This window comes from Poecilia reticulata, chromosome 21 (genome assembly GCF_904066995.2).
Source record: "Poecilia reticulata chromosome 21, P_reticulata-male-v2, whole genome shotgun sequence".
Classification (NCBI taxonomy): domain Eukaryota; kingdom Metazoa; phylum Chordata; class Actinopteri; order Cyprinodontiformes; family Poeciliidae; genus Poecilia; species Poecilia reticulata.
In genome coordinates, this window is record NC_088850.1 from 9,902,155 (window position 1) to 9,924,857 (window position 22,703).

A 22,703-nucleotide genomic window follows, 5' to 3' on the forward strand; every position below is an offset into this window, starting at 1 on the left:
CTTTGGCTTTGTCTTACAAATCCACTCATCAGGTCAGGCCTGCATGTCTGCAGTTAACAATAGTCAACCCACTGTTCCAAACTCAGCAACCTTCTTGCCATATTTAGCAACATTTCAGACAAACCCATGAAAATTTAAATTGGCAGGTCAGGCCTTTTTGAAGATCAGTAATCGGCAATTGGCCAGAAAACTGCGATCCGTGCTCCCCTGAGAGGAAATAATCTCTGCATTTGAATTTAATTTTAACTTGATTTTCTGCACTGCCTGTCTTTCCCACATGTTCAAAAGCATTGTGAAGGTAGATGTGCGTAATGTTTCAGAATTTGGTAGCAGACGAAGCATAATATAACTGTTGTTTTTGGATTGCAGTTGTTTGTCATAGCACCTTTATTCAACGTCTGACATTTCCTGAGCACATAATTAATCTTTTATTCTTTGTCCGTATACATATAAAACTTACATTGTAATATTAAAATTTTCAAGGAGATACAAATGGGGGTATTGAAAACAGTATGATGGGCGTAGAACACAAATAGTAAAAAAAAAAGTCATAGCAATACGTAATACAAATACCATAGATAGAAAATGAACAGACCTATACACATCTCTAGTGCTTGTTTGTACAGTTTATCTTGCAGTTTCTATTTTGGTCCAGTGTCACTGGATTCACCACATGTGGTTTTGCTATCAATGAGATAAATAACACTGGGTAAGGACCTGTCTCTGTTAATAGTAAAAGAACACTTTGTAATACTGAGTATGCTAAGCAAGACCAAACTTCTTTTCTCTCATATACAGACTGCTTTATATAAAAAGTGCATTGTAATGGAATATATTTAGCAGTTAAAAGTACATAGATGTATTTTTTTTTGAAGCAACATTACAATATAGTGGTGTTTTTGTGCTTGTTGGTAAAAGTCTGTTTTTAAAGGACAAAACCAGCAGGTGAGAGCCTGTAGCAGGATGCTGAGCCGTTAAACTTCATGGAAAATGTCTCCTCCTCAAACAAAGTTACCACTTTCCAGGGATGGGAACCCCACATTCATACCAGCCCACAAATGGATGTGATGTACGCCGGCCAATGACTCCAAATGCAACTGGCTCCTGTCTGTAGGCGCGGTAATATCCTGTAAAATAGAGGATTTACCAAAGACCAGAATATTATGGGGTATTCAAACACTTTTGGTGAAAAAATTAAATAAAATCAATAGTTAATATTTGCTAATATTTTCCATCTAGCAAAATACAGAAGAAATCAGCTAGTGAATGGTTTAAGATTTATTTATTTATTTTTTTTACAAAACTTGCATATTTCAGTCTGCCAATACAAAGCAAGTTTCCATTCAAATTTTATTTTGCATTTGTGTGCATAACATAGATTAAAAAAACAACAAAAAAAGGAATTCTTCTGTCTTGCAGCCTAACTATTTATAGTCAGTCTGCATGGAAAAAATTAGAAGTCACAAACCATGTGTGCAGCTGTTTGTGTTTACCTTGTGCTGAAGGCAGAGTTTCTGAGAGGTAGGCTGGCCCTGTTCTTCCGTCCTTGTGGGAGTCCACAAACTGGCAGTGGTCCTCTCCTTGGCCCAATGTATCTCCTATACTGTAAAAAGGCTCTGGGGAGTGGAAATTATTCAAAAGGTTGAATAAATCAAGATTTTTAGAAGTACTCCACACTTCTAAGTTAACGCGTTACCTCTCAGGCCGTCTCCCATAAAGATCTTGTAACGTAGAGAGTTGCACAGAACGACACCCACAAACTTTCTGTACCACGTCCGCTTGACATACTGACTGCCCTTACAGCTGCTGTGGACTGGGTTATATTTGAAGGTAAAAGGAATCCAGATTGGTTCTCCACCTGATGAAATGGAAAAAAACAAAAAAAAACAACAACAAAAAAAACAGAAGAGGAGTTGTGGTGTATTATTATCTTGGCTGCTGCTGAAAAAGTGTGAAGAATAGTTGCTGTCTCCACAACATGTGGCATTTTTTTAAGCTGGCAGAATGAAAACAGCATCAAACTCAAAGCAAACATCTAATATTAGCAGATGTTTTATTAATAAACTCGGAATGGTGTGTCCTAAAAGAGAATTGCACATACACACGACAATGTGCCTTGTTTCTTATGAGCAAAAATCTGTCAGACGACATATTCCTGGGGGAGTTGTGGTTGTTTTTTTATGTCCCTTAGAACATAAAAAAATTGAAACAAACAACTTAAAACCCTGAATTGTTATATTTTTCCCCTCAAGATTTACAGCCTCTGAATCTTAAGATGTTCAACAGTGAACATTTGATATTTATCTTCATTTATAATGTCACTGACAAAAAACTGTTCGACCAAAATTATACATAGCCCCGACAGATTTAGACTTAACATTATTTTTCACTTAACCAAGGTGTATGTTCCTGATAGATTCATTATTAGCAGAATGACACAGTGCAACAATTAAACATTAATAATGAATAATTTTAAGCTTAAATGTCTGGAGTTGCAAAAGAGCTTGAACTTGCATCAACATGCTTCCATCCTGAAGGTTCAGGGTGAAGTGTTGGGGGGGGATAAATTTATATCTTGGCAATCTGTTTTACATGAGTATCTACAGTGGAAAAAATAAAGACTCGCCCAGACTCCAGGAAAAGGTTCCTAAAGGGGAAAAGTCTGAAACATGACTTTAGTTTTTCTGCTTTTCTAATTTCTATTCCCTAAGTACTTCCACAATATATTAACCAAGTCTTATAACATTTATTTCACTTTTAATAAATTAGTACATGAGTTCACATCTCTCTTTTGTCAATTAACATATAAATGATTTTTTTTAAAGATACTACTTTTTAAATCACATATTAGTGAAGAGACTCACCAGGTGGTCTGTCAATGAGAAGAGGATCATCTGAAAGGAGAAATATGACAATGTCATTCAAAAACGAAAATGAACTTTGAAATACTGAAATGAATATGGAAACAATGATCACTAATCTCTAGTCTCCTGTTCACATCTTGTATCTTCACTATCATACAATACAAACAGCATAGAGAGCTGGTTTGAATATTTTAACACTGACCAAAAAGGATCTCCATATGTATTTTTTTGCAGACATACCTGACTCAGTGACATAGGTTAGTGTCTCGCTGAATGGTCCCAAACCAAACACATTCTTGGCCTGCACTTTGAAGTAGTACCTGCATTCAAGAAGAGCACAATGCTGAGATTTAATGAGGGATTCAGTGGCTCCAGTGTCATTCTGCCCGATGTGTTATGACTGGAAAAGATAATGAGTGCAGCAGATGACTTGGCACGCTTTCGTTGCTCTGATTCAAGGGCTTAGAGAAGCTGTTTGCGGAAAGGACCCTAGGGAAGTGGGAGTTAAGAAAAAGGTGATTGAGAGTGAAAAAGAAACATTTACAGAGATCGACTCAACAGATAAGCGTACAGGATGAATATAAAAGTGAGGGGGGGGGGAATCCTGTGGAAAGAGTGAGGCAGTTAAATAGATTTTTAATTGTTGCGCGCAAATGGAAAAATAAGGACGCGAGGAGAGTAGTCAACTGAGACATTTCTGACTGAGAGCTTTAGTACATGTCACACATTTTATTGCCAAAGGGCAAAACAAACTCATGCATTGAGCGCACCCTGTCTCTAGATGGGAGATGAATTATAAAGTCCTCTCACAATGAAAACACAGCAGATAGCTAGAAGCGTTTGCAAACCTTTCCACTGCAAATGACTGATTTATGCAGTACTTTTCTGACTCTGCAACATTGAGAGGCCTATGTACCTATGTACATGAATATACTGTATATTACTATACGGTCCATCACTTTCTACCCAAAAGGTTTCATCATATGCAGCCACAAGCCTGGATCCAATCACTACGGCCATATGACGACATTGACCAAAATGTTTCTCAGAGCGAGAGACAATAAAGCAATGCAGCTGCTGAGAGATGATGTAATGTAAAAGGCAAAAGGAAGGAACTGTGTCCAGCGAATGCGAGACAGAGTGTTAAAACAGAGTGCAAAATGCTACACCAACACAATCGAGTCATTTAAGACTGATGTTATTTGGAGTGACAAAATAATTGCATGTGCAAGTAGTCAAGAACAGATTTTATGAACATGCGTATCCAATTATGCATCACAGGTTTACCACAAGTAAAAAAATAAATAAAAAATGATTGAAATGATTGTTTTCATATCTGTGTTGTGGTGATCTCTGAGTGAGAAAAAACATTGTAAAATGCTCTGCGGAACTTAGAGGAGCCTAAAATAACACAGTATCAGTGAGGTTCATCTATCATTCTACCACTTAGCCAGTCCTATGAAAAGTAGGAATTTTCCGAGTGAGGATATGCAGGGAGGTGTAATACTGCTGTGGTTGAATACTTCTGGCAACCAACGGGAGCTTTCAACTTAAAAAAAAACACAATACGATCTTTGGTATAAAGTAGCTGCCAGGAAGGAAAACCCAACTTGAAAACTTGTGGAAAACACCTGCATGCAATTGTGGCGCTTGGTGGCAGGTGTTTGGTAAGAGCCAAACTATATTTTTCAAACAGTATGTGGGTGTAGGTATGAGACAAGACCAGGGTATATTGTACATTTCACCACACAAAGCCCAATTCATACTACTTTATGCTAAATTGGATGAATATATTAGTATACAATATAAATATGTGTTTTAGACTTTTTATTTTTATATCTTTCTAAGCCAAAGAACAAAGTGAACAACAAAATTATACAGAAAGTATCCATAAAGGGATATTTATTTAATAACCAATCAATAAAATTGGAAAGCAAAACATAGTGTTTTGATTTAGTTACTTGGATGGGCAACATGAGATTCTCATGGAAGAATAATCTTCAAGGAAAATTACTTTGTTTCACAGAATCATGGTATATAGATAGGTATTTCAAACAAACTCATAATACAATCTAATTGCTTTCATAGCTACTTAAAGTCAAATATTATTATTTCACTCGTGCTATGTCTAACTTAGATTTATTTTATTTTAAATGCAGTTTTTTTATGCAAGCCCTTGAATTATCCTGTGTATGATTATTGCAACATAAATGAACCTGTCTTGCCCAAAATCTATACCTTGAAAAAGTCACCAAGTTTGTCTTTCTTGTAAACAAGGGAAAAATGTAGCAACATCTTTTCTGCTATCCAAGCAGTAGTGCACAGGAGCATGTGGGTAAGAGACAACCCTGCATTTTTAATAGCATTCTCTTGCACGTTCTCCAGTACTTTTTTTTTCTTTTTTTTTAGGAATTACAGTTTTTGCCATTTTGAAGCCATACCACTACATAATGTTGGTAGATATTGTCACATGCTTAATTGACTATTATTTAATGCTAAGTAGAATATGGTAAATGCAGACATCAAAACTGATCAAACACTGTCAATATAAAGATAAGTAAGCTGTGCTGTTGTAGACAGTGGGGTAAACTTTAAGTGGACCCTGAACAAAAATCTGCTAAAGACTTTCATAGGCTTTGAGTTTCCAGCAGCAGCTCTCTTGCTTACATGATTGAATTGTTAAAACAGCAGAACAAGGTTTTGGAAACTCTGACACCAGAAACAGACACAGCTAGCTGTATCTGTTAGTGAGGGTTGGATAATAAGTGCTGTGTTGACATTGTTCAATTTTCTAAGCTCCCAAGAGAATTTTTACAGCCATGTGTCGCATTAGGTTTAAATCTGTTTCTGTGCCTGCCTCCATTTACCCAATTTACTCAGAAGGCTTTTCTGAATTTTACAGGGTCCAGCTCACAATCTACTCTGAGCTGCATGAATCTGGTTTGACATACATGCACTTTTATAAAACGCTGGAATGAAAACCCCACAGTGAGATCAGCTTACACTGTAAAAATATCAGAACCGAGCAGATCTCTTTAAAATCTGGCTCTTCTTTTCATGCCTCCCCAGTCGCAGGTTGTTCGGTAAATCACTTGAACACCAGACATGAACTTCTCGCAAAGCAAATATGCATGAATTGCGCAGGGGTACAAACACACACCATTACATCTGTTACCTGGAGTTGGGCTTGAGATTTTCCACAGGCAGGTGGGTCCCATTGGAGATTCTGGACGACCACCTGTTGTTGAGGACGTCGTCATAAGAAGCACTGTGGACCATGTAACCTTTAGGAAGCAATGCAAAAGTAAACTGTAATCCTTTTCTTCGAAACACTTACATTTTATATTTTACTTTTGATGACTACTCAGAATTTATTTGATAGCAGCTACTTAAAAACAGAATAAAATATACGCATACTATTATGACCTGCCAAAACGCTTGAAAGGAGTCTTGGGTTTCTTTAAAAATGAATAAAGTTTCCCATCTTGCTTGGCTGCACTGAGTATTCCCTAAACGCTACTCGGTTTCTTCAAGTCACGTGACCCTCAGTTATTCATTTGAAAATTGTGGTAACCACCTCTGCAACACACTCAACTACCGATTGAGTCTATTGGACCTCCTGACTTTTCCATCTGTTTTAACTGGAGCTGCGCCAAAACAGCTGGGCACTCTCTGCGTAGAAGGAAAATACCAGCGACTGTTTTTCTTCTTTCACATTTTTATTCCCTCTCTGATGTACATCGGCCTTTATAAGATAGATAGACGGACAGACGGATGGATGAACAGACAGAAAATATCTAAAATTACTCCACGTGTAGTTGTAAAGGGGGCAAAATATGGAGAAGAGAAACCTTTTCAAGAGACAAGTTACATGCAAAGTTCAACAGGCTGAGAGGAGAGGAAGTTCAAAAGAAAGAGAAAAAGAAAACACAAGCAACAGTACACCATCTATCTGTTTTATGCATCAGAGGATGAAGTCGTCCACAGCATGACCAGCAGACTGTGTTTGTCTGCCAAAGGAAACACACTGTTCCTCAGTGTGGCCAGACTGTTACCCTGATAGCTCAGAACGCCTCATACAGTTGGTTGTTTTCTTCCGATTTTTCTTTGTTACATCCTTTCCTTATGTCATAATGCAGGTTGACAGATTTTATTTATTTATTTTTTTTATTTTCCATGTGAAACAGTAGGAGTAAAGCAACCATTTTGCAATGTGTTCATTTAGAAACGATTTTTTGGTTTTCGCAGAACACTTCTGGGACCAATTCTTCAAAGTGAGTCATGAGGAATGCCTAAAAGCATGTTAAATGTATTTGCCAAACCGCAGTAAAGAAGAGGTTGATGAAACAGGTTCCATTTAGCTGAACACTGGGGCTCTTTTTTTGGCTCCTGTTCTTAAGAGCAAAACCTCACCTGTGGAGCTTCATGCGGAAATATAAACCGACGTGACAAGGCCACGGGGATGGTCTCCACAGCAGCACAGACATTCAAGAGTTTTGGAAGCAGACGTGTTTTCAAAGTACATGGGGCTCTGCTAATATTAAACAGGGACATAGCAATGATTACACTGAAGGGTATGCTCCTATGTCAGTGGATGTGCCTCACCTTCCCAAAATTCAGCATGGCACCCTCTGCTAGTTATGGAATTGAGGATTACACAAACATACAACATAATGGTTAAGATGTAGTGCATTAAACAAATTTTTTTTAATTTTATTTACCTTTGTTAACAACTAATAGCTGTGTGTGGGTAAAAAGAAAGCAACTATTTGGTGTAAACTCTGGTAAATAGAGGTGTTGCTAGTAGAGCCAGTGATTCAAAGTTGACATTATGTTTGTTTTCGTCATTTGAAATGTGGGGGTACATGAGCAAGTACAGCTTTGTTATTTTGGGAAATAACTCCTTACCTGACACCATATCATCCTTCAGAGGTTTGGCCCAGTCCAGGATGATAAAAGAGTGACAACCTTCCATGGCAACCACGGTGAAGTTTTGAGGTTTGTGTTTTGGAGGCTGGTTCTGATTGACTGCCATGCGGTCCTTCTCCATCAAGTTTTCCAGGACATCTACTTGAAGGTACTCCAGAGCCTCCGTTAAAGAGCAAGGTGCACCTGGGTCCTTCTGGATGTAGTTCACAAAAGGAGCTGAAGGCCAAAACAAGGTTATTTATTTCAGTGAGGCATGCTGATATTGGATGTGTCTTAATACAGACATGTCTTTTTTAAAATAAAACTCTAAATTACTTTTCCAGCATTTCCAGATGATGTTCAGGAGATGAATAGTTAACATTATAGTTCAAAGTCTAGGTCCAAAAACATCATAACTGAAATATACAACTTTAATTTGTATCAGTTACAATCATTTTCAGGATAGCTAATAGATAAGCTCTGAAACAAATTATGACAAAAATATTTTCACCTCAGATATTGAGAATGATTAGGGAATATTTTTGAGTAAAATTTGTTCAGACAAACCAGAAATCAAAGGCTGCAGGAGTCTCTGTCAGACACTTTCTTTTTTCTCTAAAGCATGTCAGGGGACTGGCAAGCTGCTGATGTGGACCTAAAAATATTAATCTAATAAACTTGGAGGAGGAAGTCTCCACGTTGAGCCAACAGACTCATCTATCTGCGCTGAGGCCAGACACTTCGAATTTTATGATTTCCATTTTTAACGTGGAAGAATGATGGCTTTCACATGGTCATGTGAATTATAAATCTGTGGGTGTTCAGCATCGTTGCATCATTGCAGCTCGCCTTTGGAGCAGATTCATTCATATTGTATTTATAAGGACATGGTCATAAATTCTACTTTTTAAAAGGCTCCTCTCAAATATCAACATAAACGAAAGTGACAGTATGCATTTAATCTGTTTGTAAGTAAAAAACAGCCATTAGTCCAGGATAACATACTGTAGAGGTTGATGTCAATGGCCCCTCTCTGCAGGGAGAGTGATAAACGTCCTTGATGGACCAAAATCTGATTTTATGGTAACCAGATGTCTCGTCACCCCTAAAAATTGCTGGATGTTGTTGAAATTTCAAAAGTCAAAGTCAGTTTGATAGCCATTAAATATTACAGAGACAGCGAGAACAGTTGTGCAACACCTTCTTTCACTTCACAAGAGGTTTCTCATGTGCAATTTGCACAAACAGTTGTGACATACTGGCTTCTTTTCCTAAGATTGAGTTTAAACATTGGCTCTCCTCAATCAAACAGATACATCAACACAGATGCATTTAAGAACATTTAAAAACATACACACTATCGAAAAGAGACAACATTTTGATCTCAAGGAGAGAATTAGAAATTTAAAAAAAAAATCATTCTTTCTAGCAATAAGTGTTGGATGGAAAATTAATTTTCATTCCCTGAATAAAAAAATGTGACACATTTTCCCTGCAGCAAAATTCAGATAAGGTAATAAGTACCTGAATGTATTTTACTTGTCTTGTGGAAGTAGTTTGCCCCAAAAGAATATAAATCTGACTTATTATTAATCAATTGTATTCATCGTGAACACAGAAATATTGTTGATTGAAATTCAAGCCTTTTCAGCAGTAAGGCTTGAGTTGTGTCCTTTAGGTACTAAAAAAAGACTTAAGCAATGAGCAAGAACTGCAGGAAAAATTAAGCTCATATTAACTGCTCACTTTATTAATACTCTGACCAGCTACATCACATTCAGAGCCACTTAAATCCACTTGAAATCTGATGCTGAATTTGAATTTCAGTGAGCCTTCATCACCACCTCTAAATACCTTAATTTAGTGAACTGCGACCATGTCATTAACTGATTTGCCATTTGTGTTTGCCATTTAACAGGAACATCTAATGACATGACTGGTTAATTTATTTTTGCTGAGGGATTCAGAAGTAAATGTTTTGAGTACCTGTGAAGCGCTTCTTCCCGCTGAGATCAAACTCTGATACAGGCCCTCTGTTGGACACCCTCACTTGTGGCTCTGTAGTTGGGATTGCTGTGGTAGTGGTAGTAGTTGTGGTGGTAGTTGGTGGTAAGGTGGTTTGGACCAACAGTTCATCTAGAAATCGTACGTGTTAATCAGTACTTAATAAATAAATGTACAATATTTTTGCTCAAACTAAGCATTTATCTTTTGTAATCTTAACAATGACTGTAAAATGAAAACGCTGGACTAGTTTACTCTACTGTGGATAGATGGGTGAGCTTACTTTGCTTGTAATCAACATCTAAAGCTGTAATTTTGCTACCCATATTTTCCGTGCGTGCAGCAAAAACGATTTCACAACTCTCCTAACCAATCAAACCTGTAATGTCATTTAATAAACTCCTTCCTCTTTCATCCCAGTTTATGACCTGGGCTGCACCAGTGCACAGTGCTGCTACATCATGATCCACATACATGCTGACCAGCACGGTGCCATGGCAAGAAAGCGTTAAGAATATTTCAAAACTCAGTGAGACTTTTCTGGCAAGCCCAAAACAGAAAAAAAAAAGAATATTATGAGCAACTAATCCCCTAAAGCGACCAAGTAAATGTAAGTTCTCACACAAAACAGGCCCTGCAGTTTTTCATTCAGCTTGCTGTTTGGCAGAAGCTAGGTTCTAGACATTATATAACAACAGAGATTTGAAACTGCAAAATACATTGATTGAAATTATAAGCAAGGACATTCATTTTAGCTTAGGAACAACGTGAGGCTTTTGGAGTAAAAAGTGATTCAAAGCAGGCCATAGTGGATGTGATCCAGGACCATAGTGATGAACTTTGATCAAGCAAAATGCTTTCACGAAAAAATAAAATAAAATAAATAAATAAATGAAGACCACAGGAAAGGTCAACAAAGTGGAGAAGGGAGATGTTGGCAAATCATTAAAAGAGAATTGTGTGACAGACAACAAACAAAGAATCATGCAGTGCAATTAGTCAATTCAAGCCCTGTGGTAGATTGGTCCGAAGCCAAACGCAGCCAATACCTTTGTCAAGATTTAAAGCATCAGGCATCATGACCACTGTAAGCATAGGATCCATTTCCATCCCTGAGGATTCCTCTGTCAGAGAAGTAGAACAAGCTGCAACATCAATCTCACAATTGATTTAAAGTTTCTGAACCAATAATAATAACAAAATATGTTTTCATTTAAAAACAGCTTTGCGCTTGTTATTTGACTTGTTTCTATGTGATGTAATTGCATTTATTGTAATTAATCCAGACTTAGATTTTATACAAATATGCAGTACATAACAGGAAAGTCCTGTTATATGTTTATGCTTGTTTCTTGGCGTATTGTCACACCAATGACAATGTGCAACTGAAAGATTGTAGAGCGTTTAACCAGTCTGTGCTGTGACCGTAGCCAGCTTCCACATGCAGAGACTTACATGTGGCTTCTGTGGTCTTACTTAAATGCACTCAGATCTGTTATACACACACCAGATCACACACTAATACACACAGTAATGGGACTCTGTGGATACAGACAGGAAACATTCACAGTCTTGGCCTGGGTGGTTTCAAGTTCAACTGAGTGAAGTCATACTTTTTGTATGCTTATTATTTTTGGTGATTAATTTGACTTCCAATTGGTCAAAAAAATCTGTTAATGTTGTCAGTGTGTGATATTTGACTAATGCAACAAGATAATTTACTAAGACATCTCTTGTCAATGTACCTGCATTGACCCTAATGTCCTCACCTTCAGGATAGCAGTCCAAAATTCCTTCTGGATCAAGAATTGGATATCCAAATTCATCTGTTTTGGAGAAAGTTCCTGGTGGACAGGTTGGGTAGGGCAGTGCAGTGCTAAAATCCTCCATGGTCCAATCTGCGGTTGGTTCTAAGGTGGTAGTGGGAGCCAAAGTAGTGGTGGTTGAAGTTTTGGGAGGAGGCACATCCAAACCAAGAACAGGTTTTCCTCCAATCATAAGGACCTTGTCTTTGGGGTTGACCACAGGCTGGCTGTCTCTGCCATGACCGAACAAAGCAATACCTTCCTGGCTTACGAGGGGGCTACCCATTTGGTCTGGTGGCATATGATAGAGGAGGAGAGAAGAGTGTCTTTTTAGAAGTTTCAAATGTAAAAACTGTATCACATTTAAGACTCTACACTCATGTTGTAAAATAAATGCAATCAACATGGAAAACCAAAGCTGGTTATAAGTATAAACAGCTTTAAAAGCTGTTTTCAGAGACTTGTGATTGGTTTGCACCAAATCACAGTAGTTTGAATTGGTACAAATTTCTCAGATCTTTGAGGTTTATATGATACTTAAATGAAAAACAAGCAACAAAATAATATCTACAGTATATTACCAAAAATGGTGCGTCCATCTTCTCCAAGGACAACTCTCTTGGCTTTGCCTTGTGAGTCCTGAAGAACTTGCCCATCTTGGTTCATGAGAACGCCTTTCTCCAAGTCAACCACCTGCAGAGAATTTTTATTTTTTTTACCAAAGCATACATTTGATGTATACCAAGATGGGAAATAAGAGTTCACTAAAGCCCACAGAAGTTTGTTACCCATCTGGTTCCATCCGGCCCAGTGATGAACTTGTGTCCAATAGCCTTATTGCTTCCCTGAGTGGAAGTGGTGTCTTTTCCATTCTTTGCCGTCAGATTGGGCTTTCCATTTTTACCTACCAGTTAAAAAATTGGAGGCAGAGCTTACTATAATCATTATAGTTTAACACACTTTATCATTTAGAAATTAACCTTTAGTTCAAGTACATTCCTATACATTTAAAGTGAAACAGGGTTTAAAAATAGCACAAACAGTATTTTTAAACACATACAAATACCAAAAGACTTTACCGTTTCCATTGCCTGGCTTGAATCGTCCTCCATTGTTTGGGCTCCCTCTGACTATGGGATAGCGAGTCCTACCCCCCTGATTCCTAAAAGTGTCTCTGGATGAAGGTAAAGACGATCCGGAATGTGTGTTTCCACCAGTTAATTCTGTATCTTTCACAGTAGCATCACGATCAGCGTCACTGGCAGAGGTAAGGACTGGTTTGGGCATGTTTAAGGAAGAAGTTGAAGATGAGTCGGGTGTTGACCCACCAAGCCGAGAGTTCTGCACTAGATGTGGTCTGACAGAAAACCTTGATCCAGCAAGCTGCCTGTTCGCTAACAGAGAAGACCGTACCCTCCCATTCGTTCCTACGCCAGAACGATGAATACTTGGACTTATTCCAGTAGAAGTTCCCGCTCTTGCTCTGGACGAAGTTTCTTTTGTAGCCACGCTCTCATTGTTTTCTTCATGTCTATGGACAGATGGTGAAGCAGGATTTGTCTGGACAGATGTTTGATCTGTCAGCTTCCCATTCCTCTCTGTACTCAGTGTATCAACATTTTCCCTCATATTATCTTCACTCTTAGATATTTCTTTATGGGTGACCTCACTGAAGTCTCTTAATGCACTTGATTTCTCAAGCGAAAGGGAGCCAGAATTTGAAGACATTAATGTTTCAGAGGAAGAAACTGTTGCTGGATTTCTGGTGTCACCAGTTACGGCATGTTGATTGGGCAAAGAAGACTTCCCAGAGTTCAGTACAACACTATTTTTCAATGAATCAGGTCTGGATGTGATCTTCAGATCTTCAGTGGTCTCTTGCTTTAAAGAAACTCCTGAAGCTCCAGCTGCCCCTGAAACCCTAGTTGGTGTCTCTCTTAAGAGTGGTCTCCCAGCACCAACAGATGATGACACCCTTGTTAAAGGAGTCCTGGCATCCTGCCGGGGATATGAAGTCCTTGAACTCGAGGTAAATCTGCCTGGATATTGACTTGCTAGCCAAGGAAATCTTTCGGCAAACGAAGAGCTAATTCTTGTACGAGGACCCACAGTTTTTTTATTACTACTTTCATCTTGTCTGTCTTCTTCCCTAATGTCTTGTGTGGTTTGAGCTCTGGAGTTCAAAGTTGACCCCTCAGCTTTACTTTCTATATCATCTTTATTAGTGTAGTCAGTGTTTTCAGTTCTCTTGCTGGGAGAAATGTCTCGATTAGATGATGTGTCTGAACCCCGTGAGTTTTTGTTGTTTTGTGAAGTTGAAGAACTATGTCTTTGTGACACCGATTGAGAAGAATCTGATGTATCTCTATTCAAATTGTGGATTGGACCACCATGTGATGTGGATGCTTGACTGTCTTGTGATATTTTAGAGTCGTGAGACCTTGACTCTGATGTGGGCTGTGATTTGTCAAAAACCGATAAGTCTGATGTTGTGTGACTGTCCAGTGTGCTTCTTGAAGTTGACATGGATGATTTTGGATCAGAAGGATTTGAGGTTTCTTGATTTTGACTTCTTTCTGTTAATGTAGACTGGGTTTTATCTGATCTACCTGTATTTGATATCACCTGATTCTTACTTCGGCTTGGTAGATGAAACTGAGTGGTCACAGCTGGCTTATAGCCATTTAGCAATCGAGTTGAATTCCCTCTAAAGAAAGATCCAGGCTGTCGTCGTCCATGACCATATCTTGAACCAAAACGAGAGCCAGCGTTACTGCTGCGCTCTGCCATGGAAGAGCTGGTATCTGTCAGTGCAGACTCTGTCTCCTGCGAATTGACAACGACCAAGGGCTTTCCGTGTGTTAAACTGTTTCTAGTTGAAGTTAGGTCGGGTTTTTGGTGTATTTTTGCGGTCTCGTGGTTTGTTGACTCGATGCTGTCCTTTTTACTTGGTTCTGATTCTGGAACATGCGAGGAAGGCAATAATGAAGTGTGGGACAATGACAATCTGGAGGAAGAAGAAAACGAGTTCTCAGAAGAGGAGGAAACTGGGGATGTTGCAGAGGATGATGAGGATGAAGTTGAGGATGATGAAGATGAATCAGCGGATGACACAGAAGAAGTACTTTTAGATCCAGTTTTTTGGTGGACCCTGATCTTGATTGGCCTTCTATTTGGTCGATAAGGACGCTTAAATGCAGATTTGGTCGGGGAGGGTGTCAAAACCTTCAGGCTGGGTGTTTCTGTAGTGAGGGGCTCAACATCATAATCGACTTCCTCCTCAGACAGAGGGGAGACATCGTTGTCCAGCTCTTTTGTCTCTGGCACAACTGTAGTTGTTTCTACTACAGGAGATGGTGTTGTGGGTTTTTTGTCATCTACCTGTTCTTCATGTTCTCTCTCTGCTCCTCTTGTTAAGCCTCTGTTTGCTGTGTTCCTGACTGAACCCCTGATAGAGGAGAAGATACTGTGATAAGAACGTGTCTGGGAAAGTGGACGGACACGTCTGTTGGTATTGTGTGGCTTTGGGGTTGTAACTGGACCCTCAGGCACCTCTGTGGGCTCGAGGTCGGATTTCCTATCAGTATCCTGTTCGATTATAGGTTTACTAGTTGTCGGAGTGTCCTTGGTTTTTGAAAGTGAAGAGGTTGTACCACTGGCTGGCAGAGACAAAAGTGAAAACGATCAAGGAGTTATGATGTGCGATTTTCAAGGATAAATGCATGCATATATTATGTAGAGTCAAATGTGTTTACACCGTGGCATGGCAACACTGAAGGCCTTGCTCTGTGGTCCCATTCCTCTCCTGTTGGTGGCTCTGATCTTGAAAATATAACGCTCTCCTGGTGTCAGGCCATCAATGGTGGCTTTGGTGGTGCCCTCCCGATATGTTATGCTTTTCATCCCGAATGGTTTAATAGCAGGGGCATAGGACAAAATATACTCTGTGTGGACAGAAAGCACAAACATTCAGCATGAAGCTTTAAAAGATCCCTCCGATTTTAAAATCCAGAACAAAAGGAGTTTCCAGCCTTGGTGATCCGATCAATGAAAAGTTCAGTCAACTGAGGTGAATTCAGATTAGTCATATGAAACCTCAAAAAGAGTTACACAAAAATGTTGTTCAGTTATAATCATGTAGGTTCAAAGTGTCATTGTTTACGAATTCAAATAATTCTCTAGCTGATAAAAAAAAAATATAAAAATATGTTTCTAAAATGTTTTCTTAGATGCAAAAATGTTAAAGTATCTTGACCTTTTTCATCCAAATACAAACTAATCCCTTTCCTGATGTCCCTACACCTACAAAAGTAGAGTAAAGTGGGCCACAATGTCTTGACTCTGGTACAAATATTATACTATTACATCTAACTATAGTAGCTTTTATGGCGCTGCGTTGTATTATTGTCAATCTTACTAAACATGTATGTAAAATGATCCCAATCTGCTGTGTGTAATACAGACTTATACAGACTTTGAATCCATTTATAAGTTTTTTAAATGTCTCACTTGATGAAATTAGCTTCATTAAGAGAATTTCAAATTCAGATTAACAATTTTTACCCATAATCCACATGGTTATAAAAGTAATGCCAAAGGACAGCAGAGATTCAATAAAATTATATATGGCCTTTCTTTCCAGCCTGACCTCTTATCCTTCCGTTTGGTTCTTCTGGAGGATCCCAAGTTGCAATCACAGCAGTTCCTTTTCCTCTTAGTGGCTTGACTTCAAAATTTTCAGGTGGCCCAGATGGCGCTGTGAAAGAGTGGAGAATAAAATAAAATAAAATCAGGAGCGAAAAAAGCAGAAGAACGTGATGCATGAAAGGTCAAAGCAGGTTTCTGAAGTGTGTGAGAAAGTATAGCTTGGACTGAACAAAATACAGCTGCCTTATATGGACAGAAAATGTCCCATGGCAGTTTGTATGGAGCTGCAGATGCAGATCTGAACTGGAAGCCAGGCAATAAATTCTGACATTCCAGTGAACCACAGCTCAGGAGCTCCTGTGACATAGCAGAACCGCTCCAACTCTGACAGAGCTGCAGCCAGAAATGTATATCAAGAGACTTGTATGCGGCAATAGTAATGAGGTGTAGCATGAAGGAAAAAGGAGAAAAGGCTTAACAGGGTTTTTTTTTTTTTTTAGCAAATGCTGTGACAATACATACCCGACTCGGGAGTCCGCTGAAATACTGAAACGCTCCATTTGCCCTGTTTTCCTCCTTGAGAGATCCTGACAGAGAACTCGTACATGCCGTCAGCGGACAGGGTGTCGATCATTATTCTTCTCTGGTTGCTTTCCTTGTACTCCCAGCGTGCCGATTCTCCCTTCTCCCTGAACCTGACTGTGTATGATCTGATTAAAGAGTACATGAAGATGCTCTATTACAATGAGGGTACATTTCAGCTCATTTTCTGCCTCAAATTCTTGTCTGTCGTTTAAAAAAAATAAAATAAATGGAGGTTATACACAGCAACAGTTTTTAAAAGCCCACCTGGATGCCCCGGGGTCGACTTTACTCATTTCAACGGCTGGGTCAACCCAAGAGATGAGGACTGACTTTGCAGACATGACCCTCACACTGATGTCCTGGGCCTCATATTCAGGAGGCTCTAAACAACACACAGTTTCGCAGACATCAAGTCAAACATGTTTAGGTGCAAACAAGCTCATTTACTTGCCATAGGGACTTGCAAAAGTATTTATGGCACTTTTCACATTTTGTCTTTTCACAACCACAAACGAAAATGATCTTATTTCGATAAAGAGTAATGGTTACTCTAGAAGACTAACAGAGAGCACGTCATAAATCTGTTCTTTATAGACGAACGACGAACAGCACGACAAAAGCCTATGTCGAAAGACAGCAACAATAACTTCTGTTTGTGGTTTGCCTCTAGACATACAAGGCAGACAGTAGCTGTTTGAAATAGGGGTCTTTGCTCAGATAAAATAAACCAGGCCTTCGTGAAAAAAGTCATGCATAGGAAATAAAAGCAGTCTTGGCAGCTTCCTGGTGGTCAGAGTTGATGTGAAGATCTGTGGAACAAAATGCAAGGCACTTTGGTGAAAATTTGCAAAAGACTGCTTTGTTTTGGTCTAATAAATGACATAAAATTTGTGGTTTTTGTGACAAAGAAGTTCAAGTGGTATGGATACTTCTGCTTGGTTTTCTAAATGAGCTTAATCTGGGTACCTGGTGGGGAAGTTTTGGCTGTAGCTGCTCCATTGTTGGGTAGACTCTGCCCAAGGGCCTTCTGTGCCTGCAGTGACACCACATGAACGGACTCAGATGCTATGAATAGAAAAGGATACCAGGCACGGCCAGGGTTTACACTATGAACACTAAAGATAGCCCAAAAAAATTTTTTTACCTAGCAATCTTATCACAGAAAAAACAAAACAAAACAAAACAAAACAAAACAATCCCTGGTTATCAGTTGTACAAAATGTAGGTTCTCTTACTGAGTTTTTGTGCTTGTCGGGTTCTCTGGTCGGCCTGAGGCTTGGTTCGCTGCTGGCGTCTTCTTTCTAACAGCGGGGTTCCTGGCAAAGCTTTCTCAGGCTGTCTTGGGCCCGAGGAGGACTGAGGCGCCCTCCTGTGTGTCCTGGTGAAGGCCGCACCCGCAGGCTGAGTGGTTCTGTCCACCCTGGTCTTCCGTGCTGCAGCAGAGTTGCTTCTGACTGCCGTCCTGACAAAACCTGCTGGTGGACGATAATGAACTTTAGAAAGAGCACTTGAGTTCATCCCACCTTTGAGTCCTCGTAACTTAGTTCCATGCAGAGCACTGACTTGAACTTCCCTCTGAGGCCTTCTTGAGACTCTAATATGGAAAATGACTGCACCTTCTGTTCCATTCACTACACATTTGCTTATTATTAAACACACATATTCCATTCATCCTGAGGTCACCGTAAACATAGTCATTTACACTAAAAGGAAAAGATGTAGAGTAACAATGTGTCCTCCTGTCATCTGTCCCAACTTCTGCTGTTCTGCTTTAAATTTGTGACTAATCCTAGTAGCCACTGCGCTTTGGGAAATCTTTTACACATTGACTCTCACTCCCAAACAATCTCCTTCTTTTTGGCCGATGAAGGGGATCATCTGGTTGATGAAGTGGTAAGCTAAAGACCTGCCAGAAGACGCATGAAAAATAAAAAAACTTTCCACTTTTCTTACTCTTGTTTTCTTTTTTCTACTCTTTCATAAACATTTCCTCATTATTGTAATCAGAGGAAAAAGAAGATGAAAGCAAATGTCCTATCAAAAAAGGAAATGCAGAACAGGATGGATAGTGTCAAGTCAGCAAACATGACAGGTGACATTTGAAGAAAAACAAAAGGGTATCAGGTGAAAATCAATGTATTTATCCAAAGTCAAAGATGTCCAGAAAATAGATTGTTCAATGTGTTTCAAACTGGAATACTGTTTTATGCTTTTGGTGTCTGTATGTCGCATTTCCTGCCAGCACAGCTGAGCTGATTTTTCCATAGAATATTTTGCTGTCTTACATATCAACCTATAGAAACATAACCTCTTTATTGAAAGACAAATAAAATACTATGTTAAAGAAGCCTATAGTATACCATAAGCCAATGCGTCATTAAATATTTAATCCTGACTTTACCAACATCTCTGATGGCACTTATTCTCTAAAACCAGAACCAGAATCAGGTGGTTTTCATCAGCTAACTTCCAGATTGCCATCCTCTCTTTCTCTGGTTATTTGTCACACTGCATAGTTTGGCGCTGACAAACAAACCATTAACTCCAAAAGTGCGTTTAATTCCTGATCTCTTTCTTTTTCTTTTTTTAGCCTTGATGGCTTAGGGTGTGGCAAAGCTGGCATGACAATACTACTGTTGCCTCAGCGGCGAGAGCCACCTCAGTCAGTTTGGCATCAGATGTTTATGAGATGAGTTTTCTTTGCCTTGGGGCTTTTCAAAAACTATCTGGCTGTAACTACTGTCCATGACATTTCACCAAATCCAAAAACAACCTAAATATTGCAAATGTTAAACTGCAAGATTTAGGTCTCAGGATACAGTGTGTTGCTCACTTTCCCCAAAGGTTCAGCTCCAAAAACAATTTTCTGCTAAGGAGTTTTCCTACATGCCCAGATAATCAGTTGAGGTTTATATGGCAAGATAGATTATTAATGGGCCAAGAGGGGAACAAAACAACTGCACATAAAGTACGCAACACTGATGACATATGATGAATGAGTAATTATTTACCAGTGGTTTGCCACCAGTGATTAGTTTGGCACATAATCTGAAACATTAAAAAGCCAAACTATCCAGATGAGCATGTAGCATCCAATTGATAGTTTACATTTGCACAGTACATTTACTGCAGCTGACCTGATAAATGAGCTTAACTTTTGGCATTTTAGTTTTATCGGTTTCTGAATGTATTTGATCAAAAATATATTCTGATACATATTACATAATGCACTGGATCCATTATAATGCATCCAATGCATTACAGTGACACTGGATGTCATTGTGATGCAAGGTTTTTTTTTTAGCTCTTCTGAATTGGTGATATGAATTAACATTGGATATTTTCAAAGCACAGGGTCAGTGGTACATTTGGACCAACCGGACCTGGATGTGATTCTCCTTGAACACAGAAGTTGTTTCCTTTTCTCAGCTAAAATGAAAAAAGTAAATTCTATCATTTGTTTTACTGAAATCTGCAAAAGAGTAACGTAAGCATCTCTTTGGGGGCATATTCTCAGATTAGCTTTCTTAAAAGGTGATTAAACATAATTACAATTTATGATTATGCTGATCTGTTTTTCTAGGATCCAAGGACAAAATAAACCCTCCATCGTTAAATAATGCATTTGCCCTTCTTCCTAGCCTGAGTTATTTACTGTTACGGCATCAGTATCTCTTACTATTTAACCATTAATTAGTGTCATAAACATTTTTTTGTCTAACATTACTTTGACATGAACCCAGCAGTTGGTTAACTAAAGCCGCTAAAGCAAAACTGTGCAACAACACTCGCCCACAGAAAAGCATTTCGGTTAGCCTTACTAACACTAAAGACTGAAATGTGATTCTTGATTCTCTGCTCCTCCCAATGAAAAACTAAAAGTGGTTCCTATAATCCCTTCAAAAGCCAAAGATGTAAGACATGTAGAGAAACCAAACCGGAACAGTGTGAACATCTGTCTGGTCATGTTAGTCTTCCAATAACAAGTTCCTATTATCTGAAACAAATGGAAATAAAAAGAACGCAAATTTACCCTCAAAGCACTGATGAATGGGGGTTATAACCTTCTGCATCAGAGTTCCACAGGTTCCTTACAGATGTTAATGTGACAATAAGCAAGCAGCACATATGCCTGCTACTAAATTTCACACCAGTTTGCCTTCGACTGAGATCATTGTAAAGGAAATGTGATGTCATTTATATAGCATATACCATTACCACACATTCTTACTCGATGTTAAATTTTGGATGACCCAAAGGGAAAATATACCTGGTTAAAAATATAGGAAACAACGAGTCAGAGGATATGAAGTGGGAGGCACCTCCAGTGCCGAGCTGAGCCAATGATGCAAGGTGGCATAAGTAAATCTAAGCTTTCATGGAGTTCAAGCCAAATTTTGAACCTAAAGTCTTACATCTCACAGCTGAAAAAGAGATTTCTGATATTTGGTGTGTTCCTTAGCTGCTTCAATGCATCTGGTTTGAAGCGTTGTACATCCAGTGATGATATACTGCATACCCTTGTTGTAACTACTGTAGTCTTTCAATCATTTAGACATCTGACAAGACATTTGGTCAACACAATTTCCACTCAGTATATTTTCTCTTTGGACCATTCTCTGTAATGTCTGTACTATTTATGAAAACTGCAGTATATCAGCAGTTTCTGACCAGCAACCATGATACATTCACAGTCACTTAAAACCCTTTTCTTCCCTCTTCTGATGCTTGTTGTGATATTAAGCAAGTAATCTTCACCACATTTTTGTACATGGACAAATGCAATTAGTGCTTCTGCGTTAAAGAAAAGCAGTTGAACAAAATGCACCTAATAAAGTGACCAGTGCAAACAATTCTTCTTTGAGGTAGAGTTTACCTGCTGATGCGTTGTTCACAGGAGCATGACTCAACACAGCAAATCCGTCCAGATTGATCCACTCTGGGTCTGAAATGCAAAGAAGAAACTGACTGTATTTGTTATGCTGTCAGTCGCAGAACAAAACATTTCTCTAACCTTATCTAATCAGTATACTGCCTGTTGTTCTTTTCTGGTGAGCAGGTCAATTCCTTTTATGAGATACTGAAAAAAGTGGAATGTTTATTCTAATGTCCTCTCTCCATTATTCTCCATCTTGCTTCTTCTTGCCCATAATAAGTCAACTTATTTTATTTATTTATTTAATTTTTCTTTGCTCCGGCAGTGGCTGGCCAGACATATTAATGATGTGGAAGCAAAGAGAGCGGGGTTATTTATGGTAACTAATGTAGCTTTCATGCTTCTAAGAGAACAGCATATGGACCCAGAGGAATTTCTGGAGAGGCAGCACTAAAACTTCAGCCCAGTTGCCAAAGATTTATGGCGAACCTCACCGGAGCTGGAAAGACCGCAAGGACTGCCACAACGTACACTGAGTAGCACACACAAACCAAAAGGCATCTGGAGTTGAGTTGCTGTTTTCAACAAACTAGAGACACAATACATGAAGATGCATGACTTCACTACCGTGCAGCACTTCCACGACCACACACGCTCATAACAAGTCACCACAACACAGAGGATTGAGTTATAAGAGTAGGGCCGGGCTCGAAAAACGGCTTTCTGCAGACTTTGCGTCGCTCATGAAGTTTGGCTCTGAGCTGTCAAAGACTGGTGCAAATGGAATAATGACAAAAGCAGACGACGCTGTCTCAACAATGCAGACTACTGGTTTTTGTGTGGGAGGACCAAGAGCCCAAAATATCCTTTACAGGATGGGGAGATAAATATTCCTTTGCAGGTCTAAGATAAGCACTAAGCCGATGGCTGTTGATCACTTATATAAGTCATGATCCAACTTTGTTTTTTCTGGCAAACCTTCTCGAAAGTACGTCCAATTATGAACTAATCCAC

The 22,703-nt window shown here is 39.0% G+C and overlaps 1 protein-coding gene across 4 annotated transcripts in view; it reads right to left on the bottom strand.

Moving 5' to 3' along the window:
* Positions 1–369: 369 nt before the first annotated feature.
* The window catches only part of fndc1 (fibronectin type III domain containing 1), a 32,808-nt gene continuing 10,474 nt past the window's right edge, over positions 370–22,703 (bottom strand). For 2 of the 4 annotated variants that reach the window (XM_008397634.3, XM_008397632.3), the window contains exons 3-22: positions 21,690–21,758; positions 18,049–18,288; positions 17,780–17,878; positions 17,078–17,195; positions 16,751–16,938; positions 16,230–16,337; positions 15,337–15,525; positions 12,661–15,240; positions 12,370–12,485; positions 12,163–12,274; positions 11,546–11,872; positions 10,826–10,900; positions 9,759–9,908; positions 7,773–8,009; positions 6,040–6,148; positions 3,105–3,184; positions 2,865–2,894; positions 1,697–1,858; positions 1,494–1,616; positions 370–1,127 (exon numbers count right to left, since the gene is read on the bottom strand). In XM_008397634.3, coding sequence (XP_008395856.1) covers positions 1,012–1,127; positions 1,494–1,616; positions 1,697–1,858; positions 2,865–2,894; positions 3,105–3,184; positions 6,040–6,148; positions 7,773–8,009; positions 9,759–9,908; positions 10,826–10,900; positions 11,546–11,872; positions 12,163–12,274; positions 12,370–12,485; positions 12,661–15,240; positions 15,337–15,525; positions 16,230–16,337; positions 16,751–16,938; positions 17,078–17,195; positions 17,780–17,878; positions 18,049–18,288; positions 21,690–21,758 — 5,228 coding nt within the window. In that variant the 3' untranslated portion in view covers positions 370–1,011. The remainder of the gene's footprint in view (positions 1,128–1,493; positions 1,617–1,696; positions 1,859–2,864; positions 2,895–3,104; positions 3,185–6,039; positions 6,149–7,772; positions 8,010–9,758; positions 9,909–10,825; positions 10,901–11,545; positions 11,873–12,162; positions 12,275–12,369; positions 12,486–12,660; positions 15,241–15,336; positions 15,526–16,229; positions 16,338–16,750; positions 16,939–17,077; positions 17,196–17,779; positions 17,879–18,048; positions 18,289–21,689; positions 21,759–22,703) is intronic. The other 2 variants (XM_008397633.3, XM_017302351.2) reach the window with 2 other exon arrangements.